The 23006-nt window shown below is 44.3% G+C and overlaps 1 protein-coding gene across 1 annotated transcript in view; it reads right to left on the bottom strand.

Moving 5' to 3' along the window:
• Nucleotides 1-23006, bottom strand: part of P3H3 (prolyl 3-hydroxylase 3) — a 76430-nt gene that overhangs the window by 25014 nt on the left and 28410 nt on the right. The window contains 12 exon segments of the mRNA XM_085619851.1: nucleotides 384-459; nucleotides 1970-2087; nucleotides 2358-2511; nucleotides 3081-3176; nucleotides 3495-3619; nucleotides 4746-4789; nucleotides 7808-7860; nucleotides 15353-15442; nucleotides 15742-15875; nucleotides 17443-17574; nucleotides 18309-18495; nucleotides 18578-18730. Of these exon segments, the coding sequence (XP_085475977.1) occupies nucleotides 384-459; nucleotides 1970-2087; nucleotides 2358-2511; nucleotides 3081-3176; nucleotides 3495-3619; nucleotides 4746-4789; nucleotides 7808-7860; nucleotides 15353-15442; nucleotides 15742-15875; nucleotides 17443-17574; nucleotides 18309-18495; nucleotides 18578-18730 (1362 nt within the window).

Below are 23006 nucleotides of genomic sequence, written 5' to 3' on the forward strand. Positions count from 1 at the left end.
ATGTATTGGCTGATTTTATCAAATAAAAAAAACTTTTTCTGATAATCCTCTCATGCTCCCCAGTTAAATACAACCTACACTAGTTTTAGTCACAGTGAAGGTAGAGAATGAAGTCATATCCTTTATATCTCTTAATCGGGGGTGTGAATGATGTCAAGTCCTACTTAAGTGACATCACATCCTCTTTATATCTGAATATCAGGGGATGCGATGTTATGTGCTGATCATGTGATGTCATATCCTTTCCATGCTACAAAGGATACCCCATCGGCTGAGAGTAGGATGTCATATCCTGAAGAGTTGTCATATCCTCTGTATCCACCTATTACCTCAGAAGTGATATCTTACCCTCATTTGGCAGTGTGTGTCCAATGTATACTCACAGTCACTGTGGCAGCATCCATATCGGTGAAAAACAAATCTCCCCCTTCAAAATGATCATTCAGGTAAAGGACGGCACTGTGGAAAGAAAGGAACCAGACTTAACTTTCTCCTCCCAGCTGGCACATTGACACCACCATCAGCTTAAGGACACACACCGACACCGTGAAATGGCACAAACCGCCTTGCATCATTTTGTTCTGCAAAGTGAAGGCGGTTTTCCTTGAAACAGACTTCAGAACAACCACCCAAGCCCTGCTCCATCTCGACTGAGCCAAACCGCCCTACTTGCGGGGGACCGCGACTGCCACGAGAGACCCATCTGGAATGGCTTTTAAGCTACAGAAAGCAGATATAGGGGCTAAGGATATCTGACGCCCTCGCAGAACTGCATTGGTTCCCTCTGCCAACCTGCATAATCTTAAACTTTTTCTGCATCACCTGCACTGATGTAAAATCAAGCAATAAAATGTACTTATCCAGCAAGATGAATGTCTCTGGTGGGCAACGCAGGAGCACCATCACCAGTCTCGAGACAGGAAGATACTACTTGACTGGCCTTTTCCTGATATACACCGAGGGTCGGGAAGCCCCATCCCCTGATAGAGCATCCACTTCCAGAAGGAACTGATGAGCCAGCACTACAAGCAACCCCTCAAACCCATGCAACCCTGAAAAATGTACCCCCAACCCGAGTCTCTGGTTCGGATCACACACACACACACACAGAGCCCCCTGCTTTAGCAGCTAAAGTGGGGGTAGCCACTGCACCCAATGGCCTATATGGGCCATAATAAATATTGAGTCTGTGCTTAACCTAATTCACACGCGGGAACACATAGTTTGAAAATAGAAAAAATGATGGTAGCTAGACACTGGAAGAGAGGAAGGCATGACGCGTGCAAGATAGGAAAAAAGGAAGGAAGGAAAGGTGTTAAGAGAAGTGTAAGGAAGGAAGGGTTTAAACAACACAGAAATGGTGCAAGGGTGAATGGTTGTAAGGATGAAAGGGTGGATGCAGCAGTGAAAGGATCAATTAATGAAATGTTGGAAGGAAGGATGAAAGGGTGCATGAGTGGATGAAAGGCTGGACGAAAGGCTGTTAACATAAATGGATGGATGAGTGAAAGGATGATCAATGTGTGATGGGAATGGGATGGCTAGGTAGATGGTTGAAAGGGTGGATGGGTGAGTGAAAGGATGGATGAATGAATGAATGACTGGACAACTGGAAGGAAGGAATGTAATGGGGTGAAGGGTAGGAGGATGAATGATCAGAGGATGTACAAGTGAAGAGAACTCATCTAGGAAGTGTTGGGCTTACTGGTTCTCTCATTCGGTGATGTCAGAGCTTTGGTTCAAAGTGGTGAGTATTTTAATTTTCTGGAAGGTCACACACACACACAACCAGACACACACACTCACTCTCCCCCCAACTAAGAGCTCAACCCTCTTTGCTTATAGTTCTAGGAAATATATATATAATTCCGCAGTTGCTTCTGACAGCGGTTATGCATGCGTTTTTCATGTCGGTGGATGTACGCAGGAGTTTGTCCCTGCACCCTTTACCAACCCTCTCCGCTCCTACCTGTAGTCCCGATGGATGTAGGCGGGGGGCTCCTTCCAGCACTCCTGGCTCTCTGGATCTAAGATACAGTTGTCAGCATGGACTGGGTGGCTCAGATCGCTGCGGCCCTCCTGCTGCCCTGGAGCGACAAAAATGGTAGCCACAGATTATGCTCACTACTGTAGAAACATGGAACATAAAAAACAAAAAGAGGTAAAGGGGAAAGGAGGGCGAGGAATAAGGGAAGGGTGAAAGACAGAAGTGGACAGAAGAAAGAAGAAGAGGCCAGGACAGACACACGGACAGGGTGAAAGGAATAGCAACGTGGAGTAGCAAGGGGATGGTGACTGAGGAGTGGAACCCAGAGTCTAGAAAGATGGGTTCATCCTCATTCGGACCCAAGCCTTACCCTCAACGGCTGCCCGGCACACCAGATGGGTGAAGGAGTAAAGCAGTGGAGTGTCCATGGTGGGGAAGTACCACTCTGTCATCTTCAGGGCACGCTCGCTGGCCTCCAGGAAGTGTCGGGCATCGCCCACGTTTGCTAGGCCTTCTCCTGCCATCTGTAGAAGGAAAAAGCTGTTTGGTAAATTAGCAAGGGGTTAATGCAGTAGTTACAGGGATCTAAAACTTGCATTTCAAAGGATTCCAATCACAATAAGATATAACAATGGCTCAATGTGCCTATTTCAGATTTTTGGGGTGAAAAAGCGGAGGGTTACTTGATGGACTTTTCTTTGCATCTTTTTGAAGACAGTAAAGTCAGGACCATCAATGTTTGGACCATCTTAGATTCTCTATAGTTGTATCTTATATTATTTCCATAAACTGTTAGTAAGACTTCTTTTCCCAGTCCAGGAGTAGATGCAACTTGCTCAATAGCTGCAGTTCCACTTTCCACCCCCAGAGAGCATATCATGCCACTGGTGTCCAATGAAGAAGCTGTGAGACTTTGTATAGCTGCGACCACCACTGGGGAGAATGCATAGGATGTGTCGCTGTTACAGAAAGTATTATTACTTCTTTTATAGCCACAGTTCCCACATCCTGCCACAAGGGGGCAGGAGATTATAGGTCGCAAGGCCATGGCACCTCACTGAGTGGCTAGCGACTGGGGTACTTTGTACATTACCTTCACAGCTTTTAAAAGTGTTAGGCCTTGGAAGTTCTCGTAGGGGGTGTGTGGCGACCTCCTTCCACGGTAGCCGTCACCAGAGCCCCCAGCCATCTGAGGGAAAAATACAACAAGGTTTATACATACATTAGTAAATTTGACAGTATTCATTCATTCATTTAACCACCAAATAGCTCTCTCTTTCATAGTCACACATATCCAAACTTAGATGAATTCATACATTCAATAATGCATTAATTCAGGCATGCATTCACTCATTTTCCAACCCAGATGTCCACAACAATACATTAAGTCACTACCCCACTCATTCATGGCCCTCAGCTACAACTGAAACATATGACCCTGACATCCAGTTTCTTGCTCCCCAGGTCACGCATACAGGCAGTCCTTAAACCACAGCCACTCACTCACCCTCGCCAGCCGAATGATACTGGTGCACTCATCGTCAGTCAACAATCCATCCAGGACCACGCGCTGGGTTCCGTTCAGCTGCTGGGCATTCTGGGTCACGTATGGACCATCATACGGTGGCGGACCTGCAAAGGAGGATGGTGAAGTTCAGTTAGCCGCTATTACTTCCAAAAGGCAGTTATCTATGATCCAGAGGTCAGTGGTTGAGTGGTTTATAGGGCTTGCACCAAGGAATATGGTTGAATTGTGTTTCACTGTGGACTAAGGTGGAGTTGTTGAAGGGGCCAAGACTCAGTTGTTCGAAGGGTATTTGCTGAGCTGCTCCAGGGGTTATAAATGGGTTGCTCCGGGGCAGCGGTTCGGTTGTTGCAGTGGCAATGGTTGGGTTGCACCTGAAGTTACAGCTATGTTGGTCCAGGGGCAAGGTTGAGTTACACCACCAGCAACCAATACCTCCGCCCAGTGCTATGGCTGGGTCACTCACAAGGCTACAGCTGGGTTGGTCTAAGAGCAAGGTTGGGTTGCACCAGCCTTACCTGTAGGCTACTCTCAGGGACTGTGGCTGCTCCAATGGCCAAAGTTTTAAGGAAGTGAAAATTTGGTTCGGTTACTCCAGGGCCTATGACTGTGTTACACATGAAGTAATAGGTAGGCTGATCCACAGGCCAGGACTTGGTGGTTCCAAGATTTGATTGGTTCCTCAAGGGGCTATGGTTTGGTTGCTCCAGAGGAAATGGCTGGATTACTTCAGAAAGTAAGGTTGGGTTGCTCTAGGGTAATGTGGCTGGATTTGCTCAAGGGCCCTTGTTGACTTGTCCCAAAGTCTATGAATGGTTACTAGGAAAGCTATGGATATACTGGTTAGTAATTAGCCTGAGACCATGTTGTGGCATGTCTCAGGTATATTTTCCTTCAGACTGTGAGTTAGTGAAGTCAATGTGATGTTGGACTTGACATCACTTCATCTGGCCTCTGATATGAGGACAAGACACATAGGCTACTGCTGAGGAGAAAATCCATATCTTCTGTTTCAGGGTATTTTGGCGAACCCCAAAAACTATTTGATATGTTTGCAAATTAGGGATTACAGGGGCACAGAGGAGGTATCTGGTAAGTTTCTAGAGTACTGTGAACAATAGGCTTTAGGGTATGTAATTCGTTTTGAGGAGGGGAGGAAGGAAGACTGCAAGGCTAGTGGCATGGAAGAGAAGCCACAGTGACATGTTCTCCCCCACCTTGGCGTTTCCTTACCCCTATCTGGTTCATCTTCCTCAGAGGCCTTCTTCTTGTTGACCCTCAAAAGAGGAAAACAAGAGTTATGAGTGACATCCTGAACACCTGTACAATCCCCTCTCCATCACACTAACTCAAGCACCCCTCCTCCACTTACAGCAGCAGGTGTATGTATAAGCATACCAGGGATACACAGGTTGGGCGCCATGCCTATTGCCGCTGTGAGCCAAGGGAGTGCAGTGGCTTGAGCAGTGATTGGTGGAAAGCCCTGGCATATGCTAGGCAGCGACCTCCTGAGGTGAGCTATGTAAGTGCACTTAAAGGAAGCTTCTCCAGCCTTTTATGTAGTGACTAAGCACACCAGGACATGTATGGGCTATACCAGTGGCTGATTTGTAAAAAAAGAAGTGTCGGGCCTCTTGTCAGGAGGCAGCCTGCAGCAGCCCATTTCTCCTGTTTGCGCCACCTAAAACAGTACCAACTACTATCCATGAAGGTGGGGAGAGGATGTGGTGTAATGGCCAGAGCTACTGACTTCAGAGCTGGGAAACCAAGTTCGAATCTCAGCGTGGACTCAACATCCTGTGATTCTGGACTAATCATGTCTACCATAAATTAACGCACCCTTAACTGGTGCTCATGAAAATCGCCGGTGTTGATGACTAAGTGCTGGTGCTGAGCACTGGAAACCCCTGGCTCAAATTAAGCACTTGACTATACTAAGTGAAGTAACTGTTGCCTAACTGAAAAGTCTTTTCTTTGTTGAGTTTGAAAGCAAAAAAAAACACTTGCGGAATAGCTCCCTCCAGTATTGAACATGTGACTACCATTCAACCACACTCCCTCTCTAATATTGAATTTTTTTTTTTTCTGTTTCTATCCACCACTTCACATCTGTCTTACCTCTGCCACCCCTACCACTCACACCCTTGGCTCACACATTATTCTTTCCTCTTGGCCTGTCATTCTCCTCACCCCCACCCTACCTCTTTTTTTTCTTCCTCTCTTTCTCACATCCACCTTTTTTCTAAATATTGGACACCCCCACCTTTCCCCGCATTCCCCTATTCTCCACACTCTGTTTGACTCTCCCTCTTTTTTCTTCACCTTTCTCCCAATCTGTCCCATACTCATCCTCATCTTCCCATCCTATCAATGTCCTTACTTCTCTATAACACATTTTCTAGCTCCAATTGACAACAGTTAGTTTTAAGGGGCTATATACATGACTGCAGCACCTACAGTCCCCACCACTCTGACGAGGCAACCTAGTGTCCCACCTCACCAAACACTAGGGCAGGGGTCTTCCCGGGGGTCTCAAAGGATCCCTAGGGGAGAGTCAGTCTCTGGCCAAAAGAATCATTATGCTGATAATAGTGCTTTGTTTTAAGCAGAGAAAAATGAGCAGAAGTAATCCTCTCTTTGATTGGCCATCACTAATATATTTTGCCATTTATATCCTGGCTGGGAGTATGTGTCAAAAGGGAAGGGGCTCTAAATAGTCTTCAAAACCCCCACCCCCATTTCTAATAATCACACTGTGGATACTTTTAAACGTTAGTAAGGCTTGTCTGACCAGAATATTGTGTTTGACTATCATGTATTTGATGGCATATTTAAAATAGCAACAGAGCTTAACTGCAATGTTTAAAAAAGTCTAGACATATTTAAACATTGCCAATTTAATAGAATAATTCTGAAAAATTCTGAGGGGGCCAGATGACTTTTTTTTTTTTAGAGTGGTCAGGGGAATTGGTGAGCTGGGAAAACTCGAACTGTCCTTGTAAAGGGATTCCGACTGGCCAATGACTCAGAGGTGGGTAGTTACTTAGCGATTCAGGAGCACAGCAGTGCTAAGTGACTCACATCTAGGCGCTATGAGAGCTGTTCTTCCTCACTTGTTTGAGTAGCATACAGGAAGCCGCGGCCTCATGCTCCAAGGCCAGCAGTCATAAGCCAGTTCTACAATTCCGGTTCCATGCCCACCTCGATCTTAGCAGGTCTTTGACTCTCTCCCAGTGCTTGGAAGCTGCGTATGGCCTAAGAGGTGCTATGTAAACCTTACACCAGGGCTTTAAGTGGGCCGGGTCTCACCGGTACTGACCACCAGCGATTTTTTAAAGGGGGCCTCAAAACAGGTCTCTATCGGGCTCTGTTTTGTGCCCTGGCACAGGCAGTCCGTTTTTTTCCCAGACCGCAGTGACAGCAGGCCCATCGATGTGCGCTGCTCACACTGCTCACTTCTCACTAGTAGAGAAATTATGGCATGACGTGATGGCAGCTGAGCGTTGTAGGGGAAGGGAAATCCTTTAAAGAGAGTCATTTTCTTGCGATTTCCCTTCTCTTTTTGAAACTCAGGAGCAGCAAAATCGTTGTGGTGTCACCAGGGCTTTAAGTGGAAGCTTTTTCAATATTATTAACAAGCCATAGTTGCTGCTTGTTTATCTTATGCAAAAAACAACCATTGACAAAGCCAATGGTCCTGACTTGTTGTAGGCATGATGTTACTTGTTGTATCATATATCTGGATGCACTGACAGAAACAGCAAAATACAGGTCGTCAGGTCTTAATTTCAGCCGGTGCTTTCCGGTGCTCAGCACCGGCACTTAATTGGTTTCCGGTGCTCGGCACCGTAACCTAATTGTCAACACCATAGTTCCAACAGTCTACCACATGGTGGCGCTGCTCATCTAATTTAGTGATGAGCAGAACAACGGATGTTTTGAAATACAATATACATTAAAAAATTGCCAATACCTGCCTCCCCAGCAATTCCTTTAGCTTTGGAGACCTGGAATAATCCGAACTGTCTCATTTACACGCAAGAGAGATGGTTAGTAGTTGTTTTGGCAGCGATGAATGGGGCGATGGGTGGTGCAAGCTGCAGTGGCCTCCTGGTCAGAGCCCTGGCACCTAATATTTTACAAATTAAGCACTGCAAGTCAGGCAGCACACTATGCTAAGCACAGATTTGTAGCTTACGTGTTTTTAAGCCACGCCCTCAATTACATTGGCCACGCCCCTTTGAGAGACCCCCCCAGTTTTTTTCATCCCAATTAAAGCCCTACCTTACACTCACCTCGGTCTCTCCCTGACACCCTCTGGGATAAGATCCTCTGGAGTCCAGGGGTCCTGGAGGATGAAACAGACAAGCATTCTCAGGAGACGTTGCGGCAGGAGAAAGCTAGAACTTAGCTGACAGGGCAATGCTGTGTCCAGAGTGATGGCAAAAGTTACGGCGCGACCATCCAGCCCCACCCAGGGGACCATTCCCAGGAACACAGCGTGGGGGTGAACTGCCTTTGGTCTAATCTTCATACCATTGGGCGAAGAAATATAACTTATGGGCATTTAAATCCTGCCATCTGGCTAGTGCCAAGAACGAAGGGAGGGTAGAGAGAGAGAAGGGAAAAACAAAGTGTAACATATTCTGGTGCTCATGTAAAGCGCTTTAGTGCTTCTGGGCACGTTTGCGCTATGTAAAACAAAAACACTCTATTTAACCTTCTATTACTCTTTCAATCTTCATTTAATTCTCCCATGGTTCAGTCTATGTTTTTCGTTTCCTCTGTCTGTCTCTTGTCTGATAATCGTTCTGTCTTTATCCCACGCCCCTCTGCTTTTCTCACAACCTGGCTTTCCTTTTGTTTATCTCTTCCTTTGTCTGTATTCACTTCTATCTGACTGATGCTTGTGTCTCTTTCCCTTCTGATCTCTCCCTCTGCTATTCCTATATTCCTACATCTCTCTGATAAAGTTGTTACAGGTAAAAAGCTTGTGTTCGGACCTCACATTTATGCTGGTGATCAATGCTTTAAATGGGCCGGTACTCACCGGTACTGAGTACCGGCACTTCAGAATTTTTTTGCCGTCAATACCAGCACTTCTCTGTAGCCAGGGAGAGTACCGGTACCCTGATCCACGGCACGGCAGTCTCGGTTTCTCTGCTCCAGTGCAGGGCAGAGGCCTCTCTGCCTCCGAGGAGCTTAACTTGGCTGAAGTATACTTTTACAGAGTTGCTGGTGAAGATTCCAGCAGCGCCCATTTCATTGTCCCCAAACTGCAGGGGGGTGAGAGGGTTTGTGTCACGCTGTGATTAACAGGGCAGGGTCTCTAGACAGACCCTGCACTGTCACTCGGATGCGCAGCGACCATTCGGGAGAAAGTGCCATCATGACTTTCATTTTGTGTTATGAGTTAATCTGTGTTTTTTTGACATAAACACATTTGTCATGTGTTTTAATATGTGCTGCAACTGGTACAGAAGTCTCTATGTATGATGTTATTTTGCCCTTAGCCCCGCCCCTAATCCCGCCCACTTGACACACCTCTATTTTAATGAGTATCTGCACTTATTTTTCCCCATTTAAAGCACTGCTGGTGATCCATAAAGAGTTGGGCTGCACGCATCCTAGTTCCTGTCTTTTGATAATGGCGCCACCTAGAGGCTCTGGACAATTTCTTGGTAATGTTGAAATGTTTAATCTTCCCAGCAACATTTTTTCATCCAACACCTCTCTCCTCTTTTTACTTTTATTTGTTCTACTTCAAAAACGCCTCCTTTCTCTTTTATGTTGCCTATTTCGCCCCACCCCATTTTAGCTCACTTTGCTCTCCCGGTTTCCCACTTCTTGCTCTATTTATTGGACTTCTTCCCTTCATTATTTTTATTAACCATTCCACTTCCCTTTCCCTTATAAACTCTTAACCTCTTCCTTTTGCCCTCTTAGCTCCCTCTTAACACATCTATTCGCTCAAACATGTTCTGTTTCTCTATTCTTTTCTTTCCTTGTGTTTTTTTTATTTCTGTTTCCCCTACCATGCTTCTCTCTCCCTTAATATGATAAAACCGTTGTTTATTTATATTGTATATTCACATCTCTTTCCAAAAAGCTGCACGCTTTTTTCTGCGGTGAAATAAAAATCACTGTATTAGAGTAAATGTAACCTGCTTCAACTATGTTTTTCTACTCCTGCTAACAACATCCACAGGAAGTGACTGTCAATGATGTTGAGTTATGCTGACCTGCTTGTAGTTTAAAAATAAATAAATTTGTGACATGAAAAAATTTATAAGTTATGAATTCTAGTTTAAAAATATGTGCTTTGTCTACAAGCGTGTTCCATATGGCTATCCTAGAGGAGATTCTGATTGGCTGACTAAGTAATTGATGGACTATTTATTTTTCTCTTGTTAATAATGCAAGATTTTCTTCTACAGAAAACAGGGGTGTAACAAAGGCCCCAGCAGCCCCTGAGGCGCAGTGGGGCCCACAACCCTTCAATGTGCCCCCAACTCATCAGGGGTCACCTTTCAACCCAAGGCCCATGAATATCTGTGAGATATGAGAGCTTCAGGGGCCCCTCATCACAGGGGCATCTTAAGGATTTTTTGGGGCTCTGGGACAAACGTTTTTTTTTGGGGCCCCTGTTCGTAACAGCTTTGAATTTATGATCCAGTTTCAGTTCTTTCATGCCCTCTTTGGCCAGGTCACTGACACTGCACAGGCACACTGGTCCAAATTCTAAATGCGTTTACATCTAATATTCATGGCTAGTGATCTGTGTTTTCAATATTGTGACATAGCAGCTGCTCACTAATATTACTAGAAATAATCTCTGTGACACCCTCTCATTTCTCATATGTGAGGTCCTTTTTTGATTTAAAATAAACTTTTTTTTAAATTAATGGATGTTGAATGAAACATAAACCAACATTTGTCAGCAAAATGTCTGTAATGGACTCTCACGCATCACCCACATTGAAAATAAATTAAAGGAAAATGCTATTTCTAACAATCTGTTCAGGAATTATGCAAGGTCATCAAGGTAAGACTCTCTGCAGAACAAAGTTGACTCTATCGGGGAGGCAGCCTGATAGGCTGGAGCCCTGGGCCAAGGCGCACTTTGCCCATGCCATAAACCGTCTCTGCCTCATCACATTCTGCAAGGTGGCCCATCATTTTGTGTTACACCACTGTTGAACCTTGTGCTATTCTGACCGTGGGCTGCATGTATGCATACTCAGTTGTCCCCTCCTAACAAAACCTCACATTGTTTTACCGATGCCCTCACGCAAAGCTACGATTTTGCTAATTATGTTGAATGCTCTCGGGATCTTAGTTGTGGATTATGCTGTTGGTACTATACATGACATTATTTAGAGACAATGCTTACCCAGTGCCTAATTTGTAAAGAAAAAAAGAACCGGGCCCTCATCAGGAGGCACCGCAGTTTGCACCACACATTGCCACTGCACCTACACAACAACTACTAACCATCACACTGCTGCAAGAATGACAATTCAGACTGTTTGAGGCCACCAAAGCTATAAGAATGGCTTGGGTGGCTGGTATTAGTTGTTTTTAATGTATACTGAATTAACAAACAACTATTTTTCTGCTCATCTTTAAATTACACAAACAGCACCACTCTGTGGCAGCTGTCATAAGTGCAAGTTCCGGCAATTAATTGCTGGCAATTAAGTGCTGGTGCCAAGCATTGGAAACCACGGTTCAAATTAAGCACTGTGTTTACCCCATGTACATATTGCACAAGTAGCTGAACTGACAGACGCACTTGTGTTTATGTGATAGCTGCACAGAAAAGTGTATCCCATTTCACTGACTCAAAGACACGTATGGAGTTGCCTATGAGTTTAGACTTCTCTGAATAGAGCAAGAGCTCCTTACCGGAGTGGGAGCTTTGCATGACCTTCAATCAGGAATCGGTTTAATGTAAAATGTTTGCTTGATGTCTCCCAGTTGTCTTCTAAAGTTGCTATTGTGAAATATCTAGGGTGACCAACGAGAACACTTTCCCAGCCCACATTGCTAAAATGGCTGCACTGTCCTCCAGTTCTGAGCTCACCCTGTATGTGTCCGAAGCCATTGAACTCCTTATGCCCACCTCAAAGGATCTTGCTGCACTACAAGGATGTGATCCAAACAATGAACAGATCATCGGCATGAAATGTGATTATGAGGATCCTGATGGAGTATGGATGAATAAACGGGGGAGAGTATTTGCCCCCAGGGGCTAGATTCCACATTTAGCCCGGCTGTATAATAGGGTTGCTCATGTCAGTAGAGGCAACAAGTCTACAATATTTGTAAGAATTCCATTTACCCCAGTCGCCCATTCACCCCCATTGGACCGGTTTGTCATCATACAACGTGATTTCATCCAAATGCCGTATGCTACTCTTGTGTGCTGTATCTAGTATGCATTTGATTAGGTTGGACTGAAGTTTACCCATGTGCCCAAATATGAACTCCATTACTGTAGCTAAGAATTACTTTGAGGGTTAAGCTGAGGTTAGCAATCTAGTTCTAGATCAGGAGCGACAAATAAACACACTATGTATTTTCTGTGCTCAAGAATTGTTTAAAGCTTTATGGAAAAGCAACACCTCATTTGCGCTTATCACCATGAGTCTTAAGGAAAAGAAGAACGGTATAATGACACTCAGAAAAACAAAACATCCAAGATTTGTAGTGAAAGAGGGCTCAAGGGACCCAATACTCTCTCCCTTTGGCACTCTGGTAAGTTAAAGCCACCATTATGCTGAGGACTAAGGGTCCGATTTAGAGTTTGGCGGTCGCGTTTCTCCATCACAAATATGACAAATATCCTGTCTGCCTTATTACAGTGCATTACATCCTATGGCATTTGCAATAAGGTAGACAGGATATCCATCATGTTTGTGACAGAGAAACCGTAAATCAAGCTATTATTGAATGACATAGGAGAATTCCTGCTACACCTCCTGGGCCTCCCACTTTGCTCTATTTTCACCTAAATGATGACGGGACTGTCTAATCATCTAAACTACTATTTTGACTGAGGCTTGTCATGAACTGCAGTAGGGAGATTGGGTTCATGTGAAGATCCACCAGTGAAAGTCAGTGGACGCAGCACAGCTGATCAACCTGGAACCCTTTACGTCTCCAGAAACAGAGCCTATGCATGGATAAGTAAAGACTAAAGACAGATCCTGCTATCCTCGCTCATGTCATGCCTGCCACTGGGCACTCAGTTCACACTCCTCACCTTCATGCACAAGACTGCCCAGACTGCTCAATTCTCTGCCATTTTGTTCCCCAGTTGCGGAATGGTACTATGCATATGTGCGATACGTCACATTTGTAAAGTATGCAAAGTGGGAGTTACCTTAACTGCGGTTTTTGGGGGTTTGAACTCTTTCTCATTAGAAGCTAAATGAACTGACTGCTCAAAATACAATGGCTCTTGATTTTGTCAGGGCTGCGAAAGGTGGAGTTTGTGCAACAGTAGGCGTTGAATGTTGTGCTTTAATTCCAAATGTTTCTTTAGGCATACATGAACCGATTGTTTAAAAGGAATGCATACCCAAGATGGTACCATTACCTATGAAGGAGTTTGGTAATGGTTGAAAAGTGTTTGGAGGGTGGGGAATAAATATTATTGGTATATACCAGTCATTTACATCACCCTTTTGCTGCTTTATGCTCTTGTCTGAGTCTGTATTGCTTCCATTGCAAGTTTTACCAGAGACAAGAGTACATCCCTATCGGATTGTTTAAGAATGGTGTATGGTAAAGATTAATTTGATGACGGAAGTCCGATTAAGGTTCTTTGGAATGTTATGATGGAAATATAGAACTGAACGTACATTGACTAATGAATACTGAAATGTACTAAGATTAGATACTTAAATAGCACCAGAGGAAGCAATTATGAAATAGAAATCATTGCAGTAGTGTAACTATAACCTGCTTCACACATGTTTTTTTCTACTCAAGCAAACGCTACCCTCAGGAGGTGTCTGTCTCTGACAGTAAAGGAAGACTAGCTTTATCAGTCAAAATGTTCACATATACATTTTTTTGTTAATAAACCCTTTCACACTACGATTGGAATGAAGAGATTTACTTCAACACTCCTCTTCTTTTCTCGCCTCTCCTGAAGTCATCTATTTTCTATGTCATGGCTCCCTACTTTCTCTCCCCTTTCTTTCTCTCATTTCCTTTTTTTTCCATGGTGCGCTACTTGATTTATTGCATTTCTATCTTCTCCCTTTGCTTTTTTTTACTTTCCCTGTATTTTGCCTGCCTATTTTGTAGCATTCGTTTTGTTCTTTCTGTTTATTTACTTTCTCCGTACTCCTTCTTTCCTGTCTTCTGGTTTCTATTCTCTGTCTTTGGTATGTTTTTGTTTTCTCCCCTCCTGCTCTTCTGTCTCAGTTTTGTGATGGTTCTATTTAACTATACAATTATTTCTTTATTTATTCCCAAGATCTCCTTTCTCTTGTTCTTCTTATTGCTACCGCTTGGCAGCTCCCTTTACTATTTACATGTCAGCTGGCTGGTTTAAAGAATGTTTGCAACTTTTCTGTACACACTGTCATTATGCTCGTTGGTTTTAGAACTGTATAACAGCACTGTATTCTGCTCTCAATACCATGGGCCAGACGTACGATGTGGTTTTGCATGGGCAAACGGGTTTGCGACCTGTTTGCGCATGCAAAATCACTTTGGGCCACATACAAAGCCTATTTAGCCAGTCGCAAATTACTTGCGACTCGCTAAATAGGTTTTGCGACTCGCTATAAGGAAGGGGCGTTCCCTTCCTAATAGTGACGGCAGATCCATGTATGAATGTTTTACGACCGCAATTGCGGTCTCAAAACTCTCGCAAATTACTGCCGTCTTTAAGAGGGTGGTAATAGAGTCGCAAATGGGAAGGGGTCCCCAGGAGACCCCTTCCCCTTAGTGACTGGCTCCAAAAATATTTTTTAAGGGCAGGCAGTGGTCCCTGACTACCTGCCCTTAACAAATGAAACGAAAAGTTTCATTTTATTTTTTTTAAATGCATCCTGTATTCCCTTACGGAAAACGGGCTGCATTTTAAAAAAAAAAGCTGCTTTATTTAAAAGTAGTCCCAGGCATGGCGGTCTGCTGACCCCAGCAGACCACCATCCCTGGGAGGGCTTGTCATTCCCAATTGGGTCGCAAACTGCTAGAGGCTCATTAAGATTCATGAGCCTCGCAATTTGCGACCCCATTGGGAATCGCAAACAGTGTTAAACACACTTTTGTACATGCCAAATAGCACCTCGCAAATTGCGAGTTGTAAATGACTCGCAATTTGCGAAGCACTATTTAGCATGTCGTACATCTGGCCCCATGTGTTTTTGGGGTTGATTAATCATTTTGAGATTGATCTAAGGTGATCAAGAATTTTTTCTTGGATTTTTTCTAATTTACTAGGGCAATATCACACCCAGGTATCCTTCCTTCCTTTTCCTTTAATTCCATTGTTCTATAACCCTTAAAAGTTCCCTTTATCACTTTATTTTTAATGTATGGTGTTGGGTGTACTTCTGTACCTCTATTCGATTTAAGTTTATTTTTTTATCTTGGCCTCTACAATTAAACTATATTTTACTTTTGCCGTTACACGTAGACCCTAATACTTACCTGCATATCCCCAAACTATTGATATTCAGTGTTCCTTTAAAAAAAAAAAAGTATTACTTAAAAATTAATGCGTGCTTAGGTAATGAACCCCAAAAAATCACATATCTCCATTGTGGGACACTGATTTTGGACCCGGGTGGAGCAGCCATTCTCAAAGCCCTTACCGGGTCATCGAAGGTGAGGTCCAGGTGCTCCACGGCGTAATATATCATAGTCTTCTCCATGAGGGATCTCTGGATGTACGACCGCACATTCTGGAGGGTTTAAAGACAAAGGGTTTAGACTTACCATAGGTTTTCATACTCTCTCTCTCTCTCTTTTCTTCCTTCCCCCAGTACAACCCATGAAGAACACTTGTCTCTTGGGGAATCAGAGGACTCCAGTCTTCATGTTAATGAAAGTTTTGTACAGCTTACTAGCACCCACTGCAGTGTGAGGCACTCAGAGAAATTCTCAAAGAGGAAGCCAGGCAGAGAGGGAGATAGAGAGATGAAAGGATGAATAAGGAAGGATGAATAAGGAAACTTCAGCCTAAAAGCCAGCTTCAGCTTACCTCTCTGGCTGTCACCTCTAGCCCCTCTTCTGTAGCGCTCTGGTACTGCCCAAGTCTCTCCGTCACAGTCTGGTTCTTGGGGTAGAAGAGCAGGAAGGTGTGGGCACATTCAATAGCCCTCTGCCAGTTGCCAACTGTGCCAAGAAGACAGGAGAGGAAGAGTATATGTTTATTGCACCACGGCCCATGCGTGTAGTACCAAAATAATCAAATATCAGCCCACGCCCCCCTCACCACCCACCCATATGCTCCCCACATGGCCCCATTACTTCTGATGCCCTAGGGCACAATTCCTGATGCTCATAGGCACCATCCACTAACTCCTGATTCCGACCCAGGAGCACATAGGACTTGTGGTTTCCAACATCCCCTATCTCTTCTCCCCCTTATTGGGGAACCCATTTATTGCACTGGATACAACTCTGGCCTGGGCAACACTGCTTCGCTTATCTGACCTACCACCCATTGTTCCTTACAAGTAAGATGGTACAGTGCACAATTAGTCACACGACACCTGTAGTATACTGGGTGTTCGCGTTCCCTGTATGTCAGAGCTGGTGTCTGGAATGCTGAGAGTGAAAGATGTAATAGAATGTTGGAGCGTCGCCTGCAGTGGAAGCCGGGAGACAGGGACAGATTCAGGGCGGATGGGGCCTTGACAGGACCTACCTGCTGCTGTAACATAAGGGCCTAACATAACATAAAGAAATAACTCCTATCTTGAAAGGCTCCAGACTCTTAGTCTGATGAACCTGCCCTCCGGGAAACGGCCATTACAGCGCGGCTGTTACCAGGAATAGCCTTTACCACATGGGACTTACAACGCGACTACCGTTACCACTCATAGCCTTTACACTTGTGATTTTACAACTAATATGCCTTTACCACACATGCCTTTACAACAAATTACATTGTAAAGGTATGAACGGCAAGGGCGTATGTGTGGTACAGGTGGTAAGTGCATATGCATGGTAGGGTCAATCAGAGGGTTTACCTCAGAAGACAAAGAGACCCTCTGCAGGCACCGAAACCGGCGAAGGAAGCACACGAGGGCGTGGGGTGGGGGGGGGGTTTAGGGGGCCTGGAGGTGGTAGTGCTAGGGGGCAGTTTTAGGGCTCAGGACTGGGGCCGGGTTTTTGAGGAAAACCCTTTACCCCGCATATACCTTTAACATTCATGCCTTTACACCAAAATTCGTTGTATATGCATGCGTGGTAAAGGCATAATCGTTGTAACATCCTGCCTGGTAAAGACAACGTTTGGTAATGGTACCCGTGTTGTAACCACTGCGTGGTAGTCGCATGCGTAGTTTCATCATGCATCCCTGCCCTCCAATTACAACAAACACCAGATCCACAGAGTGTTCTGCTGCTCCTAAGAACCCAAAACATGGCCCTCGGACACCAAGTCCTTCTAATACATTATGCCCAGTTGGGAAATGTGTTAGTTTTTGGGCCTATTTCCTACTCTGGGCAGCCATAGCTTTTGGCGCCCTACGCCTCACATACCTAATTCTCAGCTATTAGGAACCCAATGAAGGCTGAATGTATTGGACGCCTATGTGTTTGGTAACTGGCGCGCCTTCCTCCCCTTCCAGGCATCCATATTTTTTGTACGTTTGGTGGACAATATACATCCCCAGCACTTGCCACCTCCCCCCTGGTTCTTGCGGATCCCCCACACCGCATGCACCCCTCTTACCACTCGCATAGGCGAAGTGCAGCAGATCAAAGTGCGATGGGAGAAAGTCGTCAATGGCATATCTGTGGCCCGGTCTCGTGGCGATGTCCAGCACACACTGCTGCTTGCACTTCAGGACCTGGACATAGTGGTCTGGAAAAAAGACAGAGGAACTGGAATATCGGTCCTGTGGGGAAGGAGTTCATGGGTGAAGCGCAGGGTTGTGGGCAGAGGGGTCAAGATAGCATAAGAATCCCTCAAACAACGCTGGGGTCATTTCATGAGTTCATGGAAAATCAAATACCATTCATGGGTTATTCTAGGAGTGGGCAAAGTTTGGCTTTTCACTGGTGTTGGTTTGCGTAATTCTCATGTCTAGCCCTTCCCAAAGCTTGGGTGGTTTCCCAGTTTACCTTCATACATGCATCTGTTGCTGTGCAAGCAAGGTCCTTTCCATCACATTTCTCTCTAACCTGACCCAGCCAGGCTAGACAATGAATGAAGACCTTTTCTCTGCAAGTTTAACTTTAGCTGAGGGTTTTTATGGACTACTAGTAGCTGCCGTCTGATAATTAATTTATGCACAAACATTTTATTACTGTTAAATATGGATTTATGCTGCAGTTACTATCACAAAATTCACAATATTCACACAAACATGGCAAAGCAAAAACTTTGCAAACTTTGGATAGTTGTCTACTTATCCACAGACCTTCAGGAAGGTTGAAAAAGAACAATACCTTTATGGCCTCAAATGGTGTACATGGTCAGCTATGACTGATCATAGTTTGCTGTATGACAGGGTGGATATGTAAGATGTAGGAGCCAACCACAGCAGCACAGCGCTCCCACACACCTAGCAGAACATAATGACAGATGGGGCGTACCTGCTATGGCCTCGTAGAGTTCCTTATGTTGCTCCTCCTCACTCTCCTCTTCTTCGTAGGGCCCTTCACACAGCACCCTGCACTCCTCTAGTGCCTTGAAGGACTCGTTCAGCGACACCTCTAATAGTGGAATAGCCTCCTGGTACTGATCAGCATCATAGTGCCGCAATGCCGCCTCGTACGCTTCCTGCGGGACCAGATGGTTCCTTGTTAGGCAGATACTGAATGGGAAGATGTGGGTCTACAGAAGATAGCGACGAAGGACTTACCCAGTGGGGCTAGGCCTCAAGGTCGCGGAAACTCTCCTCCTGCACCCCGGCCATCTTCCGGTACTTGCTAATGTCCTCCTTCATCTGCAGGTGCCGAGGATTGGCCACGAAGAACGTGTGGGCTGCTGAGGCGGCCTCGTTGAGTTTCTGTTGCTGTACAAAGTACCAGGAAGAACATTATGGAGAAGCGCTCCAACAAGAACGCCGCCATGGGACAGTGTAATTCTACTCGAAGAAATTCCACTAACCCCATACATTTCCGTTAACACAAATTAAAGAAAAGAAAGAAAGCAAAGAACATGAAATTAAGATACATATATGGGGCAAGATATATAAAGGAAATAAATAAACGTACAAATAAACAAATCAAAATAATACATAGTCCTGTGGTCTTTCTGGTAACTTGACCACTCTTTTGGTGGGTTCCGAGCGGACGTATCCATCACAGTTGATTCCAGTATCCTCATGGAGATCACAGAGATCACAACTCATTATTCCATCATATCTGAAATTGTCACCAACATTAGAGGGGGTAGAATCAGCGTGCAGGTTTTCATGTGAGCCTTTACCCAAGGCATCTCTACTACAAAGGTTCTTTTCTTGACCCTAGTGCAACCACGCACCGCAACTTTCAGCTGAATCTCCTTTCTAAAGAACCTCTTTATGACAGGGCTTTAATTTAACAACGGAACCTTTATAACAACATCCATGATTTTTTTAACAAAACTGCACTACAGGTGGTAGTTCCCTTCTGAACCCTAAAAGCTTTTTAATCAAGGCCCAATGACCAACGCCCAAACCTTTGCCCCACAGGAACCAAATGCTCTCTTGCCAGCTGTTGTATCTCTTCTACACATTCGGTTTCCCATTTTGATCACACAGGTTAATAACTCTCACTTTGGACTCAATATTGTTCCTGCTTCTCTTCCTCTTAGAAGGAAGAAGGGTATGAAACCAGTCACAGAGTGAGGTGTGTTCAAATAACTCCACACTTTGTTTCCCAATTACTTCTTAACGTTTATTCTTGACATAATGGCAATTTGTAGGCATTCTTTCCCACAAATCCATTAGCATCAGGAAAATCAAAAAGTTTTTTTCCACGTCTGATATCATTGAACTTTAGATATTTTAAAAATGTTCTGACACAAAATTTGTGCCATTATCTGACACTAAAATATCGGGCACACTTTCTTTTGAAAAACATCTTGTAAAAAAGTGATAACGTTATCTGTGTTAAGGGCACTTACAAAGTCATAACAAACCCATATTGATATTAATTATTGAAATCAATCAGATATTTCACATCTGGTGGTAACAAATTGTTTGGACCAGCAAAATCCATGAGCCATTTTAGGCAAGCTTGTCCAAGTAGGGAATTAAGGCTCACTTTTTCTTTGCTTGGTTTCAAGTGTTTGTCAGATAACAGAGCACTTGTACATATATTCACGTATTCCTCAATGTGTGCATCCATTCCTGACCACCAATAATACATCCTCAACAATTTCTTGGTTGTCGACATGCCAGGATGTCCATTTTGTGGAATTTCAACAAGTTTACATGTCAAACATCCAGGCGGCACAAACAATACCTGTCTGATGAGTATTCGGTTTTCAAGGGATAACTCTGGAGTCATTTGCTGATAAGACACCACAACTCCAAATACTTAACAGGTGGCCACCCTCCTACAAGAGAACGTCTAACTTCACTCAACTGAATATCACCGTCCTTGCAAGGCATTAACTATTCTTTTTTATGAATGCAATTCACCTTGGTTAGAGATGCATCAATCACTGACCAGAACCTCCTGACAAAGGTGGGCGCGATAACAATCCGCTCTTGGTTTCCTACCACCTGCAATATACTCATCTCAAAATAAAGCTCTTGTAGTCTAGAAAGCAAACTAACTCATTGGAGGATGCCTCCCAATGCTATTAGCGTTCGTTAACTATAGAAGAGGTTTATGATCGGTAATTAGGCCATAACTATTGCCTCAGGGAGAAGTTACTTTTGTCAGCTGCCCACGGTTGTATGTCCGAACCACGCTATCCTCAACCACACATTCCTGAACAATGCGGTCTAAACAACGACCGCGTCTTAACCAAGCATGCCTTTACCACGCATGTATTTACATTAAATTTAGTTGTAATAGCATAATTGGTAAAGGTATAAGCGTCATTAAGATTGTGCCTTAGACCCCACCCTGAGTACTAAATCCCAGCCACCTGCCCCGTGTTCTACACTGACCCCAGACCTAAAAACAGCCCAGCCCCCTGCCCCTACTCCTAATTGCGAACCCCAGCCCTAAAAGCTAACCTCATCCCAGACCTAAAAACACCCCAACCACCCTTCCCCCCTTCCCCTAAAACCGTGCCCCCAGCCTTCAAGATCGACTCAGACCCAACCCCGCCCTGAGCCCTAAAACCGTCATCCCGGCCTTTAAATCGACCACCCCTGACCTGAGCCCTATATCCTTAACCCCACATATAAAGAACACCGCTACCCCCCAACCCCCAAGCCCTAAAACCATCCCACTAGCCATAAAAAGTACCCGGACCACCCTCCCTGAGCCCTAAAATCCCTGTTAAAATAAAATATTAAAATATAATAAAATAGAAAAATTGTACTTACCAAGCCATTCCTTATCCAGGCAGGAAGTCACCTCCGACCCTCCGCCCAGTCTGTAACGCCTCTGACCCTCGCTCAAAGTCTAGACCGCTAACAACCACTAACGTCTGAACCATGCATATGCGTGGTAAAGGCATATGCGTGGTTTAGATGTGCGTGGTACAGCCTGCGTGGTTTAGTCTCACGTAGTTCACGCTGCGTGGTTAAGGCTGTTTCCCGCTGCACACACACACACACACACACGCACGGGCATCATGCTTAACAGTACTTGGTGCAGTTCCAACTCTTGAGTGCTTGAGATACAAAGGATATGGTATGCTCCTTACTATTGCACCATTGTCCAAAAATTGTGCCCACTCCAACAGAACTTGCATCCACAGTAACAGAACACCTAGCCAGACAGTCAAATGGCCTCAAGGAAGGTACAGGTATAATCAAGTTTTTAACCTTTACAAAAGCATTACCTTGCTCGTTGTTCCATATATCTTTTTCTTTTTTATGTAAAAGTTTCCTTAAACTGAGAGCACGACACAGCATCATATTCACTGTTACCAAGTAAAGGTCAAAGTGAATTTTTATCCACAGGCCTTGGTGCCACCTTGATTGCACCAATAACGCCACCCTTAGGTTTGCTACCAGCCACCGAAATAGTGCGACCCAATTAGTCACCTCATTTTTTTCAATAACATACATGAGAAACAGTCACTCTTCTTTCAGACGAGGAATGCACAGCACACAATGAAGAATTAAAATTTGTTTTTGGCATATACCAAGATAGCATCCTGAAAGCCTGGACCTTTTTGACTCCTTTAAATAGGACATCCATGCAGCGGATGCCAATGCAAATAGAGCCTTAAGCATCTAAAGGTGCTAAGGGTTCACAAAATGTATTAAAACTTTTAGATATATATGATAAAGCTACTGCGTCAAAGGGCGATTTGAGGCCAATAATATGAAACCTCCAACAGCCATTAACATTTCCTGTATGCCGGCTGGGGGATGGCAATCATGATGTTTTAATTAGTGAGCGCAAATCTGCACGCAATCAAATCTTTACCGATTTTTCCCCCACCAAAACAGCAGCTGCGATGCACTCATGTTTACACATTGAGTCCAAAAACTTTTGCAATTCATCTCTCGCCCTGAGAGGAACTCGCCTGACTTTGTGACACCCAACTTTAGGTTAAAAAACATTGTTATGTTATCCAGAATATCTTCCTATCCATCATCACTCACTGCTATGGCAGAAACAGGTAATTCACCTAAAGTGACAGGACAATTAGTGCCAGGAATCTGAACTATTCCTAAATCACACCAACCTATATTATCACTTCCTTTTTCTGCAGAATATATTTTGATAACTGAACAAGCTATAAACTCCAACTGATCCTCAAACTATCCCAACATAATAATATCTTGATCACTACATGCCGTAGAATTAGCATCAAATCAGTCCGAAAATTATTGGAACCCTTATCATAAAAAGGTAACGTCTGAAAGTATTAAGTTCGAATAACCTGAATTGGCCATGACATCGACCGATTTTGCCGACATGAACAAACTATAATGGCTCTTTGAATTTGGCACATTTTATCTGACTCTTATCTTCAACTGTTAGTACGAAGTTACTATGTTACTAGCAACATCCTTCTCAAATTCTTACATTGAATTACCCTTCACAGTGGCATTCTCTTTGTTGTCTCTAAACCCATTCTGGAAATACGAATCCTTTTTAGGTCGAGCCTAGCGCAGCGCGCATGCGCTACCCTAGGAGAGGGCCTCTTGGAAACACTCCACTTTCCTA

Source organism: Triturus cristatus, chromosome 7 (genome assembly GCF_964204655.1).
Source record: "Triturus cristatus chromosome 7, aTriCri1.1, whole genome shotgun sequence".
NCBI classification, from domain to species: domain Eukaryota; kingdom Metazoa; phylum Chordata; class Amphibia; order Caudata; family Salamandridae; genus Triturus; species Triturus cristatus.